The sequence below is a fragment of the Oncorhynchus mykiss genome, chromosome 26 (assembly GCF_057628025.1).
Source record: "Oncorhynchus mykiss isolate SJ-2025 chromosome 26, ASM5762802v1, whole genome shotgun sequence".
In the NCBI taxonomy this organism is placed as follows: domain Eukaryota; kingdom Metazoa; phylum Chordata; class Actinopteri; order Salmoniformes; family Salmonidae; genus Oncorhynchus; species Oncorhynchus mykiss.
Window position 1 is genome coordinate 9,286,094 of NC_143047.1, and position 12,590 is coordinate 9,298,683.

Genomic DNA, 12,590 nt, shown 5'->3' on the forward strand with positions numbered 1-12,590 from the left:
TGATATAATTAAGATGTTCAAATTAAACATACAATTACAGAGCAATAAAACATCCTAAATATAAACCATCAACTTTGTGAATACCATTGGTGTTAAATAGGAGGGTTTCAGCAGGAAATATCCTTTATAAAAAAACAAAAACACTCATTTATTTTGCTATGTCAGTGTGTATTTCTTGTCAATGTAATTATTGTCAAACTGGTGGCAGTTGTAAAAGAAAGTCAATTGTTGCACTTGCAGAGTACATAAAAAATAATGGCATTGCTGATTAGATGTTTGTTTTTTCCTTCTCTTGAACCATATGTATATCTACTAGAAATTCATGGACAATATGGAGGCATATATAGTAATTAAAAATAAATATCCAAAACTTAAAAATAAAAAAAACATATTAATATAAAAAAATACAATAGATTGGCCTATATTTTCTGTTATTTACAAAAATTGTATTCTTGCCTTTTGTGCTGTTGTCTGTGCCCAATAATGTTTGTACAATGTTTTGTGCTGCTACCATGTTGTGCTACTGCCATGTTGTGTTGCCATGTGTTGCCACCAAGCTGCGTTGTCATGTGTTGCTGCCATGTTGTTGTCTTAGAGCTCTCTTTTTATGTAGTGTTCACCCTTGCCCTATATTTTGTTTTTAATTCCAGCCCCCGTCGGAGGCCTTTTGGTAGGCAGTCATTGTAAATAATAATTTGTTCTTCACTGACTTGTTTAGTTAAACAAAGGTTAAATAAAAATACTGAAGATTCCGGTAACTTCGGTAAACTTTGCAACCCTAATCAAGCGCATCACTGTGCACTTTACCACCCTGTGAAGATCATCGTAACTTATTTCATCAGTAGCCTAACAAACTGCATGCTTTCCAGAGTCATTGCGGGAGGACCACACGTGACTCCACGTTTGCTTCGATATGATGGTTATTAGATCAATATTTGCACAAAGACGTTTCCGCCATTTCTCGCATAATACATTTTACTTCCAAAAAATGATCACACCATGTCGAACGGACAAATTGTCTGTTGACATTTATCAAATTGATCTTGCATTTCAATTTCCATTAGCCCGGTCGTGACTTTATTAATGCGTCTAATAATTCATCCTCATGAAACGGTTGGGTGGATAAGAATGGCACCTGGGTAATGTGTGCTTTAGAGCATGTTCCTACGTTTCCTGAGTTACTGATACACTAAGCATGTACACACATGTACAAAAAAGGTACCCACACCATAAATCACACAACCACAAAAGGGAAACAGGACAAATGGGCATGCATAGGTGATGGAACTTCCAACCAGCCCGATGGTGAAAGTATAGGGAAGTCTATCGATCATAAGACCATGTCATGCAGAATGGAACTTGTTTGTTTGGTTCCTGTGAATTCGTTTTCATAGTGATCTACACCTTAGCCAAACAAGCCACACTTTGTTAAGACTGAGAAAAATCAGTCGTGGCTTGTATTTTCCTTTTGTGGAGGGCCTTTTTAAATGTATTTGTTACATGCTTTGTAAACAACTGGTGTAGACTAACAGCAAAATGCTTACTTACAGGCCTTTCCTAACAATGTAGAGAGAGATTTTTTTTTTTTAAGAATTAAGGAAAAAAAATACACAATGAGTTTACGTTAACTTGGCTATATACACAGGGTACCAGTACCAAGTCGATGCAGGGGAACGAGATAATAGAGTTAGAACACCTTTTTGTTGTAGGCGTTCAGTTAACACTTTTCAAAATACAAGCCCCAACTTACTTGGTTGTCATTCTATTCAGACCCTTGGTTCCAATGACCTTTTGATGCCACAGAAGCAAAGCAGCTCTCCTCATGTTTTATTTGTCAATGACTTTGTTTACTTGGACTATCAGTTTAAAAACAGATATGAGGCAACTATAAAGATTACCTGATGTGGTCAGATGTCTGGTCTGGCAGAAAGACACTCCTACAGTTAAATACTGGCTTCACTATATCCACAAAAACACATCTCACTGAATCATACAGTCCAGTAGGAGGGGCCTTAATGATATACAAATTGAAGTGGTCTATCCATCAACCACATTTTGATGGCGGTTGTGATGAAGTCTGCAAATCTAAAACATATTTTCAATGGATAATATTGAACATTTGAAGTTTCCTGGCAATAAAACTAAATGCTGTGTCATTTAGGGCATTAGGCTTCCACAATCTACTACACTGCTCAGAATGGACGACGGTGGAGAATCTGCTGTCAGTGAACTTTGAAGCATAAACAACAGTGACTAAGACCATGCAAAGTGTAAGCTAGACATTGTAATAAACGATTCATCCGCATACTGCACGTAGGTAGAATTGCATCCACTAAATAAGTGTCACATGTGCATGCAAGGGGGGGTGATTGTAGCATGATAGTACTACTACACAGTACCCGTAACATAATGGTGTCCCCTTACCAATACAGTGGTTGTGTTGGCTAATGTCATAGTCATGAGTGATGGAGGTGTCCAGAAACAACCACCCACCCGTCACAATGATATACATCAGTGATTAAAAAAAAACGCCTGGGCTGGCTGACTTTCACACTCAGTCAAAGTTGAAGGGTTGATGATCGAATCTGAAACAATACTATATCTCAATATTGCTTGTATTCAGTGGTGTAAAGTACTTAAGTAAAAAATACTTTAAAGTACTACTTATGTAGTTTGTACTTTACTATTTATATTTTTGACTACATTTACTTCACTACATTCCTTAAGAAAATATTGTACTTTTTACTCCGTACATTTTAGTTGACACCCAAAAGTACTCATTACATTTTGAATGCTTAGCAGGACAGGAACATGTTCCAATTTACGCACTTATCAACAGTACATCCCTGGTCAGCCCCTGACTGCATCTGATCTGGCAGACTCACTAAACACACATGCTTCGTTTGTAAGTTATGCTTGAGTGTTGTAGTTTGGCTTAATATAAGAATTTGAAATTATTCATACTTTTACTTTTGATACTTAAGTATATTTTAACAATTACATTTTACTTTTGATACTTAAGTATATTTTAAACCAAATACTTTTAGCCTTTTACTCAAGTAGAACTTTACTAGGTGACCTTTACTTGAGTCATTTTCTATTATAAAGGTATCTTTACTTTTACTCAAGCATGACAATTGGGTACTTTTCTCACCACTTCTTGTACTTCTGTTTGCATTCTATAGGATCTATAGCGATATCTTCCCCTCTGTTGCCGTTACCTGTTTTGTCATCGGTGTCATCAAACTCCACTGTCACAGAGTGGCCGTTGTTGCAGATGTTGATTGAGTTGCAGTGGTCGTAGGAGACGAATATGGGAGGCAGGCTGGCATCGTATACAGTGTCCTCGGGAACTATGTCTATGGGAGACTGGCGATTGCCATGGGCGATGGGAAAGTTTTTGTGCCATGCATCTGGACCTTAGAAACAAAGATGGTCAGAGCTGGACATGACAAAATGTAATGTAAGAAAGGAGATCCAGTCATTCACCATTTTACAAAAACTTTTATTAAATTTGTTTAATCAGCCAATCTGTCGCTTCATAATAATAATGTCAGAGGTGACATAGTTCAAAACATGAATGTGGTTATAGCCTATTGCCATCAGAAAAGTATAATCAAATATGCATTCAGTCTTGCAGAGAAAAATGCCCGAATGCCTGTCACTCGCAGCGCACGAGCGTCCCCAAACAAGGTCAGCGCTGAGATGCGGTGTGTTCTACAGTAGCGTGCATAGTGATGCTCTCCCAGGTTGGTAGGTTTTACTTACCGTCCTCCTCTCCGTATCCCCAGTGACGCCCTGTCATTTCGATGATTCCGCTTAGATTCACCTTATCGATATGCTGACCAACTCCGCCTCACAGTCCAGACTGCACGAACTGATGGGATAAATGGCGTGACGAATAACAAGTGCTGGCGTGTGAGCAGTGTTAATGAAGTCTGGGAGTTGAGGTTGGGAAGGATGATCAGGTGGCGACGAATGGCAATCGTAATGATCCTTCCTTGCCACGCCCTCTTTTAAATTCCACTGCTTGATTTATGTTACTGTACTTCAAAACATCTAAAGAAAGACCCCCTTATTTATGATAATTAGACCTAGTACAGCAGCCAATTAAGATACACTTTCCTTTGGACTAACAAAGTAGCATGTTTCACAACATGTTTTAATGATAATGCGTTGCACATATTTCAATGGATAAAGTGTTGTTTTGCATTTCCAGTTTAAACGCATACCTAATATGTAAGCAATAGGGCACGAGGGGGTGTGGTATATGACCAATATACCTGGCTGTTTTTATGCACGACACAATGCGGAATGCACAGCCCTTAGCCGTGGTATATTGGCAATATACCTCAAACTCCTGAGGTTCCTTATCGCTATTATAAACTGGTAACCAACGTAATTAGAGCAGTGAAAATAAATGTTTTGTCATACCCGTGGTATGTCTGATATACCACAGCTGTCAGCTAATCAACATTCAGGGCTCGAACCACCCAGTTTATAATAATGATAATATAACCAAGATTTTAAAAAGTTGCATCTAAGTGAACACATCTTATTATAACATGTCATTCAAAATGTATTAACAACGTCAAGGTATCATTTTTTTCCGCAAACCAGCCCGTGCAGCACGATGGCACCGTGCAGCACCCATATTATAAAAGTGTTGTAAATCAAATTCCTTGATTAGTTTGAATGGGTGGTGGCAACTGTGGCAGAAATAATTAATAACATTTTGCGCAGGTTTGAATCGATTGAATACTCTCTATTACGCCATCTGGTGGTCAACTGTAGTTAAATCGAAAGTGCAGCTTTGAATTTACAACTGCGTTCACCCACTTGTCTCTCTATCGAATCAGCGAATAGAGCTATCAAATTAACTGGTGGGATTCTTCTCCAAGCGGACCATGGCAGCGACTAAAACTGCTAAAGAGCAGAAATACGATAGACAATTGAGGTATGTAAGGATAGAAATAATGTGCAAATTGTACAATTATTTGTTAAACGTATATCGTTGCACGAGTTAGATATATATCCACTGACAAACTGCAGCTAGCTAACGTAGCAAGCCCAGTAACGTTAACTCTTTATGCTTGGTAGTCTATGCTTGACAGTCTATTCTCTTGGGCTAACGTTAACTCGGCCAGCTAGCGAACTATCATGCTTTACAATTATAATAGCTAGCTACTGTAGCTAGTCTTCACTGATATACTAGCTAGCTAGCTGTACTATTACAGTCTGCTAGTTAGCTTCTAGCCTCGTCATTTACTATCAACAACACCAGCCAGGATTGGTGTCGTTTACTGACTTGAATCTCAAAAAGGTTTCCTTGTTCTCATCTATTTACCATACCAGATGAGATAACAGCTAAATAACAAGGCATTGGAGATTGGCAACATGGTCGTTGACATGATGGCCTGTTATCCATTTCAGATTGTGGGGAGACCATGGCCAAGAAGAACTTGAAAATGCACACGTATGCCTGATCAATTCCACTGCATCCGGGACTGAAATACTCAAGAACCTTGTGCTTCCAGGTAAATATTTCAATATTTGATTCTAGAAAATAACGATGACCAGGAGTGGAAAACACTGCTCTACGGGAATGCGCCATGATAGGCTAGCCTACCTAAGCTAGTTGCTCTCTTCATCAGGAATTGGAGCATTCACTATTGTCGATGGACACAAAGTCTCCGGGGAAGACGTCGGGAATAAGTAAGAAAGTGATAGGCTTAGTGTTATCACCTCATTGATGCGCTTTTGATCTTAAAATGTTTTCTACAATAAATTGTCTTTACCTTCAATTAACTTTTATTTTCTTTTTCTTACTCAGCTTTTTTCTTAGCAACAACAGCATAGGAAGGGTAAGCGATTATAACCTAATGATATTCTACTCTATCAATATCTCAGCTCTACCTGCATGCATAATGTCATAACAAGTCATCTGAGATGATGTGGTTTTCCAGAATCGAGCCCAGGCTGCCACAGAGCTGCTACAGGAGCTGAACACTGATGTATCTGGCAACTTTGTGGAGGAGGTTTGTTTTCAACTATGAGCAGTTCAGCAGTTCTCCATGAAGAGGGCTTTCCCTGGCACAGATTTTGTCATATTGTCAGAAAAACAAAAGCCTAGATTTGACTTCAGGATCCTCAGGGTATTGAGTTAGATCTGTGTTAATTCCGATCCAGGTGTGACTTCACCGTAACCCTGCACCAGTTCAGTAGCCGTTGATGTCTCACTGTCCACAAAGTGCACGTTGATTGTATTGATTGCTGAGTGTTCTATAACAAGCAGGGCACTTATAGCAGATACAAGTCTTGTTTGTTTGTCTTATTGTGATCTGGTCTTTCATTTTCCATTATAGAGCCCAGACAAGCTCTTGGACAACGACCCAGAGTTCTTCCACCGGTTTACCCTGGTGATTGGTGTCCAGCTGCCAGAAAGGTGTGATTCATCCTCATAATCCTACACATTTATCTATCGACATACATTTCAATATAAATAATTTGTATTTGATATTTATGATAGTCTTACGAAGTAACATCAAGTATGAAAACATTCTCTTGTCGTGTAAATTATAATTTTTTGTTTTATTTTCACAGCACGTGTTTGAGACTGGGGTCGGTGTTGTGGAATGCAAATGTACCTTTCCTGGTGTGTAGAACGTATGGCCTCGTCGGTTACATGAGGCTAGTAGTGAAGGAGCACACAGGTATGGTACACCTTGTGAGTCATGCGTGTATTGCTGAATCTGTAGTAATGGTGACAAGCACTGTGTTCTCTTGCAGTTAATCTCAAACACTCAAACAAGTTGTTTGCGATCACTCCCTCTAGTGATTGAGTCTCATCCAGACAATGCCTTGGAAGACCTGAGGCTTGACCAACCTTTTGCAGAACTCAAGAGCCACATCCAGTCCTACGACTTGGAGGGAATGGGGAAGAAGGTGTGTTTGGGCTGTCGTCCATGTTTGTTGGCCGTTTTCTTTAGGCCACTGTTGCAATTTGGTCCTCCCTGGTTCATGTATTTTCTTATGCTCTTGTGTTCTGCAGGATCACGGTCATACACCATGGATCATCATTGTTGCCAAATACCTAGAAAAGTGGTTCAGTGAGGTAATACTTCTGACCAACAACCAAAGGCACATTCTACAGCACCCTATGATGTACAAGAGCGCTGACAAAGAATATATATATATTTTTTTTCTAGCACAATTTTCAGTTACCGAAGAACTACAAAGAGAAGGAGGCCTTCAAACAGCTTATTCGGCAAGGTATTTAACTTGACAGATTTTTCTTGACTTAAATTTGTAATTTACATTTTCACCTAATTTTAGTTGTCTACAGACACTATCTTATCCAGATTATGCCTCTGTAAATGGTTTGTGTTCTCATGATGCTTGGTTTCTTTAGGAATCCTGAAGAATGAGAAGGGAACTCCCGAGGTTGAGGAGAACTTTGAGGAGGCCATCAAGAACGTCAACACAGCCCTTAACCCAACCAAGGTAGCTCTTCTCATACCTCACCCCTAACCCCCCCCCCCCCCCCCCCCCCCCCCCCACACACACACACACACTCCTTTCAGACGTATTATGTTAATCCGTGCTGCTGGTTGCATGAGTCCACTGGAAGTTGCTACTCTGTCAACTTTTCTAACTCCTCTCACATCTCTGTAGATTTCGAGCGGCGTTGACGACCTCTTCAATGGAGAGCAATGCAATGACATTACATCACAGGTTACTCAAAACATGACACGTCTACTCAGGCCATGATTGAAGCATCCTGTGAAGGATTTATTTGTACGTTTAATACGTGGCTGACTGTTGTTCTGTCTTTCTCTGCTATACACAGACTCCAGGCTTCTGGGTGATGACTCGAGCAGTGAGGGAGTTTGTGCAGAACGACGGTGGCGGAAACCTACCTGTACGTGGCTCCATTCCAGACATGATTGCGGACTCGGAGAAGTTCATCAACCTCCAGAATGTGTAGGGAGTGATGATTATATTATTCATGTACAGTGCCTTGCGAAAGTATTCGGCCACCTTGAACTTTGCGACCTTTTGCCACATTTCAGGCTTCAAACGTAAAGATATAAAACTGTATTTTTTTGTGAAGAATCAACAACAAGTGGGACACAATCATGAAGTGGAACGACATTTATTGGATATTTCAAACTTTTTTAACAAATCAAAAACTGAAAAATTGGACGTGCAAAATTATTCAGCCCCTTTACTTTCAGTGCAGCAAACTCTCTCCAGAAGTTCAGTGAGGATCTCTGAATGATCCAATGTTGACCTAAATGACTAATGATGATAAATACAATCCACCTGTGTGTAATCAAGTCTCCGTATAAATGCACCTGCACTGTGATAGTCTCAGAGGTCCGTTAAAAGCGCAGAGAGCATCATGAAGAACAAGGAACACACCAGGCAGGTCCGAGATACTGTTGTGAAGAAGTTTAAAGCTGGATTTGGATACAAAAATATTTCCCAAGCTTTAAACATCCCAAGGAGCACTGTGCAAGCGATAATATTGAAATGGAAGGAGTATCAGACCACTGCAAATCTACCAAGACCTGGCCGTCCCTCTAAACTTTCAGCTCATACAAGGAGAAGACTGACCAGAGATGCAGGCAAGAGGCCCATGATCACTCTGGATGAACTGCAGAGATCTACAGCTGAGGTGGGAGACTCTGTCCATAGGACAACAATCAGTCGTATATTGCACAAATCTGGCCTTTATGGAAGAGTGGCAAGAAGAAAGACATTTCTTAAAGATATCCATAAAAAGTGTCGTTTAAAGTTTGCCACAAGCCACCTGGGAGACACACCAAACATGTGGAAGAAGGTGCTCTGGTCAGATGAAACCAAAATTGAACTTTTTGGCAACAATGCAAAACGTTATGTTTGACGTAAAAGCAACACAGCTCATCACCCTGAACACAGCATCCCCACTGTCAAACATGGTGGTGGCAGCATCATGGTTTGGGCCTGCTTTTCTTCAGCAGGGACAGGGAAGATGGTTAAAATTGATGGGAAGATGGATGGAGCCAAATACAGGACCATTCTGGAAGAACCTGATGGAGTCTGCAAAAGACCTGAGACTGGGACGGAGATTTGCCTTCCAACAAGACAATGATCCAAAACATAAAGCAAAATCTACAATGGAATGGTTCAAAAATAAACATATCCAGGTGTTAGAATGGCCAAGTCAAAGTCCAGACCTGAATCCAATCGAGAATCTGTGGAAAGAACTGAAAACTGCTGTTCACAAATGCTCTCCATCCAACCTCACTGAGCTCGAGCTGTTTTGCAAGGAGGAATGGGGAAAAAATTCAGTCTCTCGATGTGCAAAACTCATAGAGACATACCCCAAGCGACTTACAGCTGTAATCGCAGCAAAAGGTGGTGCTACAAAGTATTAACTTAAGGGGGCTGAATAATTTTGCACGCCCAATTTTAAAAAAGTTTGAAATATCCAATAAATGTCGTTCCACTTCATGATTGTGTCCCACTTGTTGTTGATTCTTCACAAAAAAATACAGTTTTATATCTTTGTTTGAAGCCTGAAATGTGGCAAAAGGTCGCAAAGTTCAAGGTGGCCGAATACTTTCGCAAGGCACTGTATATAGCAAGTAGCCAGCCCCCAATTTCCATTTTAAAAAGTCAATGATTTGCTTTGGGTTAATAGCAAGCACAGGTCAATGCTTTTGAGTTGGGGCATATCGTGGAGAGGACAGTCATTGCATAATAAACCAATGTCCATAGCTAAATGGTAAAATTGTATGTGCCTAACCATATGACGCTGCGATTCCCACTGTTTACGATTGACTGGGCCTTAACCTTATTTCCACGAGGTATGCTTTTTGCTGGCATAATCATCATAGTTCTGACCTAGGCATTAATGCAGGTATATGTTTTCAGTTATAGAGAGAAGGCAATGCAAGATGCTTCTGTCGTGTCTAAGCATGTAGAGTCTCTCCTGCAGTCTGTTGGAAAGGTATGTGGACCTTATTCTTCAGTCTCTGGGATATTTCATCTTATGTAATGTCAAAAACGCATAATAACTCTCCTGCAGTAATACTTATGTAGCAGTAGTGCTGCATTAGTATCAACATTGTATTACCTTTTTGATAGATTGTAAAATAAGGTTTGATTTCTGATATTATCTAGCTAAATGGGGGTTGATTTCTGTCTTTTTTTTTTCCCTTGCCAAAGCCCTCAGAGAGCATATCTGAGCAGGACATCAAACTATTCTGTGAGTATTCTGACGAGCACACAAACAATCATATATATATATATATAACGTGAAGAGGACGTATAATATGGCAGGAATGTAATTTGAATACTCTTAACTCGTTGAACAATAACTCAAAGCGCCATGTTTGCCATACAATAGTGTGGCTGCATTTTGATGAACCCATGATGAAAGGGAACACTGCAGTAGGTTGAGCCCTGTGCTGTGTGTTTCGGTCTGCAGGCAAGAACGCTGCCTTCCTGAGGGTGGTGCGCTGCAGGTCTCTGGCTGAAGAATACAGCGTGGAGACGGTCAATAAAGATGCGATCAGTAAGTCCAACACCGTGCAGACTCCCTCCTTGATTTGGCCTTTTTGTTTCGCTTTTGCGTCCCTTTAAAAAAAAAATAATAATGTGTGTTGGTAGTGTGTACTAAGATGCTGCTCTCTCTCCTCTCAGCCTGCTCCATGGACGGTGCAGATGGGGAGATGGTGTTGTACCTTATGTTGCGCTCTGTGGACCGTTTCTATCAGCAGCACTCCCGCTACCCAGGTACGGCTCGGCTGGCGTAGCTCTGCCCCCTCAACACAACTGTTTTGTCACACCACAGCAGAACGAAACGGTGTTCTGCCATGTTAACCTGCCCATCTCCAGACAGGTGATATGTTTTTTTTCCCTCTTTTTTTGTTTTTGTTGAAGGTGTCTACAATTACCAAGTAGAAGAAGACATTAGCAAGTTGAAGCTGTGTGTGAACAGCCTTCTGCAGGAGTACGGCCTCAACGTCAGTGTGAAGGATGACTACATCCACGAGTTGTACGTTTTTGTGCGTAGTGTCCAGTCAGCTGTTCTGTGCAGAGACGATGGTCGTTTTAACAATTCATGAGACATACAGCCCACTGAAAAACCTCACTACAGTTTTTTGTGTTCAATAGTTGTAATTTTGCCGCAGTATTTCCATGAACCGTAAAATGGCTATAAGAGGTTATCAATCAAGGAGAGGAACATGATTTAATAATCTACATGTCATTTCACTTTGCTCTTCCGACAGCTGTCGCTACGGTGCTGCTGAGCCACACACAGTGGCATCTTTTTTGGGAGGTGAGTTCTACAGGACTTGGATCCTATTATGGTCTAGGATCCTCATGCTGTTCTGTTATGGGTAAACATTTTAGTTTTCTTGGGAGTTGGAGCAAATGTACCGTCTTCAATATGCTTTCAATGCGTTTCCTTAGGATCTGCTGCACAAGAGGCCATCAAACTCATCACTCGTCAGTTTGTTCCCTTCAACAACACGTTCATCTACAACGCCATGTCCCAGACAACTGCCACGTTTCAGCTGTAGAAAGCTGTTTTCCTCCTCAATGACATGCACTTAACCCCTCTGTAAAATATATGAATGGAATGTTGCAGTGTAGCAGCAGCGATAACTGAAAGTTTGGGTAGATGGAGCACTTTGTTTGTACTGTACGTTTCCACATATTATGTGATAAACTGAGTGACTGTTTCCGATATACTTTTCAATGTTCGTGTCCTGGCTGTTTTTACTGTTCGCTCACATGTTGTTGCGCTTATTAGGACATCAAACATTTATTTGTATTTTTTTTTATCTGCCAAATTCAAACAATTCATGAAATGTCCCGGGGTTTGAATTATTTCCTCTAAAGATATCCTGCACTAAACAGACAATGAAGTTTTGAGGTAAATACATGTGGTGTATATTAGATCCCCCCCCCCCCCCCCCCCCAAGGAACTCTTATTGTGCTCCAACGTCTTGTGTCCTGATGGGCAACAGTCTGGATATGGTCATTTATATTGCCAGCAGTAGGGGTCACATGGGCCTGTCCAAATCAAAATGAGCTGACTATCATGTGAGCTTCATGATAAACAGGCACAATTCCCAAGACAAATCGGTACCTGTTGACTGGTAGAATAACCCCAACATGACACAAGTGTCTAGATGTAAAAATAAAAAATCACTAAGCTGTGTAATATATTGTTGGTTTGGTTCCTCTCCCAGTTCAGACTATAGAGTGTGTGTGTGTGGAGTGGCGTTGGTCACAATGCAGTGTGTGTTCTGTGGTGAGCAGGCACTCTACTGACTCCACACTTGGACCAGAAACTCACCAAAAAGATGTCTTGGACTACAGCTGTTCCCCCCCAATGAATAAAAACGCTCTGTATTTTGTTGCAGTACATAAATGCCTGCACAGTTCGTGATATGAAAAAGTGAGACATTGGTGTAATATCATTCCGATTACATTCAGTAGAGGGTGCTCTTTCCCATGTTTGCAGGGTGAACATGTTCGGGTAGGCACACTCAGGATTATTGTGTTGGGTGAATAATTCCTGAATGCTG

The 12,590-nt window shown here is 40.7% G+C and overlaps 2 protein-coding genes across 4 annotated transcripts in view; one reads left to right on the top strand and one right to left on the bottom strand.

The window, feature by feature from the left end:
* The window catches only part of LOC110506340 (carbonic anhydrase 7), a 41,851-nt gene extending 37,075 nt beyond the window's left edge, over positions 1 to 4,776 (bottom strand). Inside the window, exons 1-2 of one of the 2 annotated variants that reach the window (XM_021585893.3) lie at positions 3,769 to 3,976; positions 3,222 to 3,419 (exon numbers count right to left, since the gene is read on the bottom strand). In XM_021585893.3, coding sequence (XP_021441568.3) covers positions 3,222 to 3,419; positions 3,769 to 3,805 — 235 coding nt within the window. In that variant the 5' untranslated portion in view covers positions 3,806 to 3,976. Of the gene's footprint in view, positions 1 to 3,221; positions 3,420 to 3,768 lie in introns of both variants that reach the window. The other variant, XM_021585894.3, reaches the window with a different exon arrangement.
* A 15-nt stretch (positions 4,777 to 4,791) lies between these two features.
* Positions 4,792 to 12,223, top strand: LOC110506342 (NEDD8-activating enzyme E1 regulatory subunit). Of its 2 annotated transcripts, none has more exons than XM_021585896.3 (20): positions 4,792 to 4,957; positions 5,434 to 5,537; positions 5,655 to 5,715; positions 5,834 to 5,864; positions 5,967 to 6,038; positions 6,366 to 6,445; positions 6,604 to 6,713; positions 6,836 to 6,945; positions 7,052 to 7,114; positions 7,209 to 7,272; positions 7,412 to 7,503; positions 7,675 to 7,734; positions 7,850 to 7,983; positions 9,922 to 9,997; positions 10,216 to 10,255; positions 10,478 to 10,564; positions 10,693 to 10,785; positions 10,933 to 11,057; positions 11,283 to 11,332; positions 11,467 to 12,223. In XM_021585896.3, exons 1-19 carry the CDS (start codon positions 4,908 to 4,910, stop codon positions 11,301 to 11,303), a joined length of 1,473 nt encoding a protein of 490 aa, XP_021441571.3. In that variant the 5' UTR covers positions 4,792 to 4,907; the 3' UTR covers positions 11,304 to 11,332; positions 11,467 to 12,223. The 2 variants fall into 2 exon arrangements, with proteins under 2 accessions (XP_021441571.3, XP_021441570.3); XM_021585895.3 differs by having other exon boundaries at positions 10,933 to 11,047.
* Positions 12,224 to 12,590: the final 367 nt, after the last annotated feature.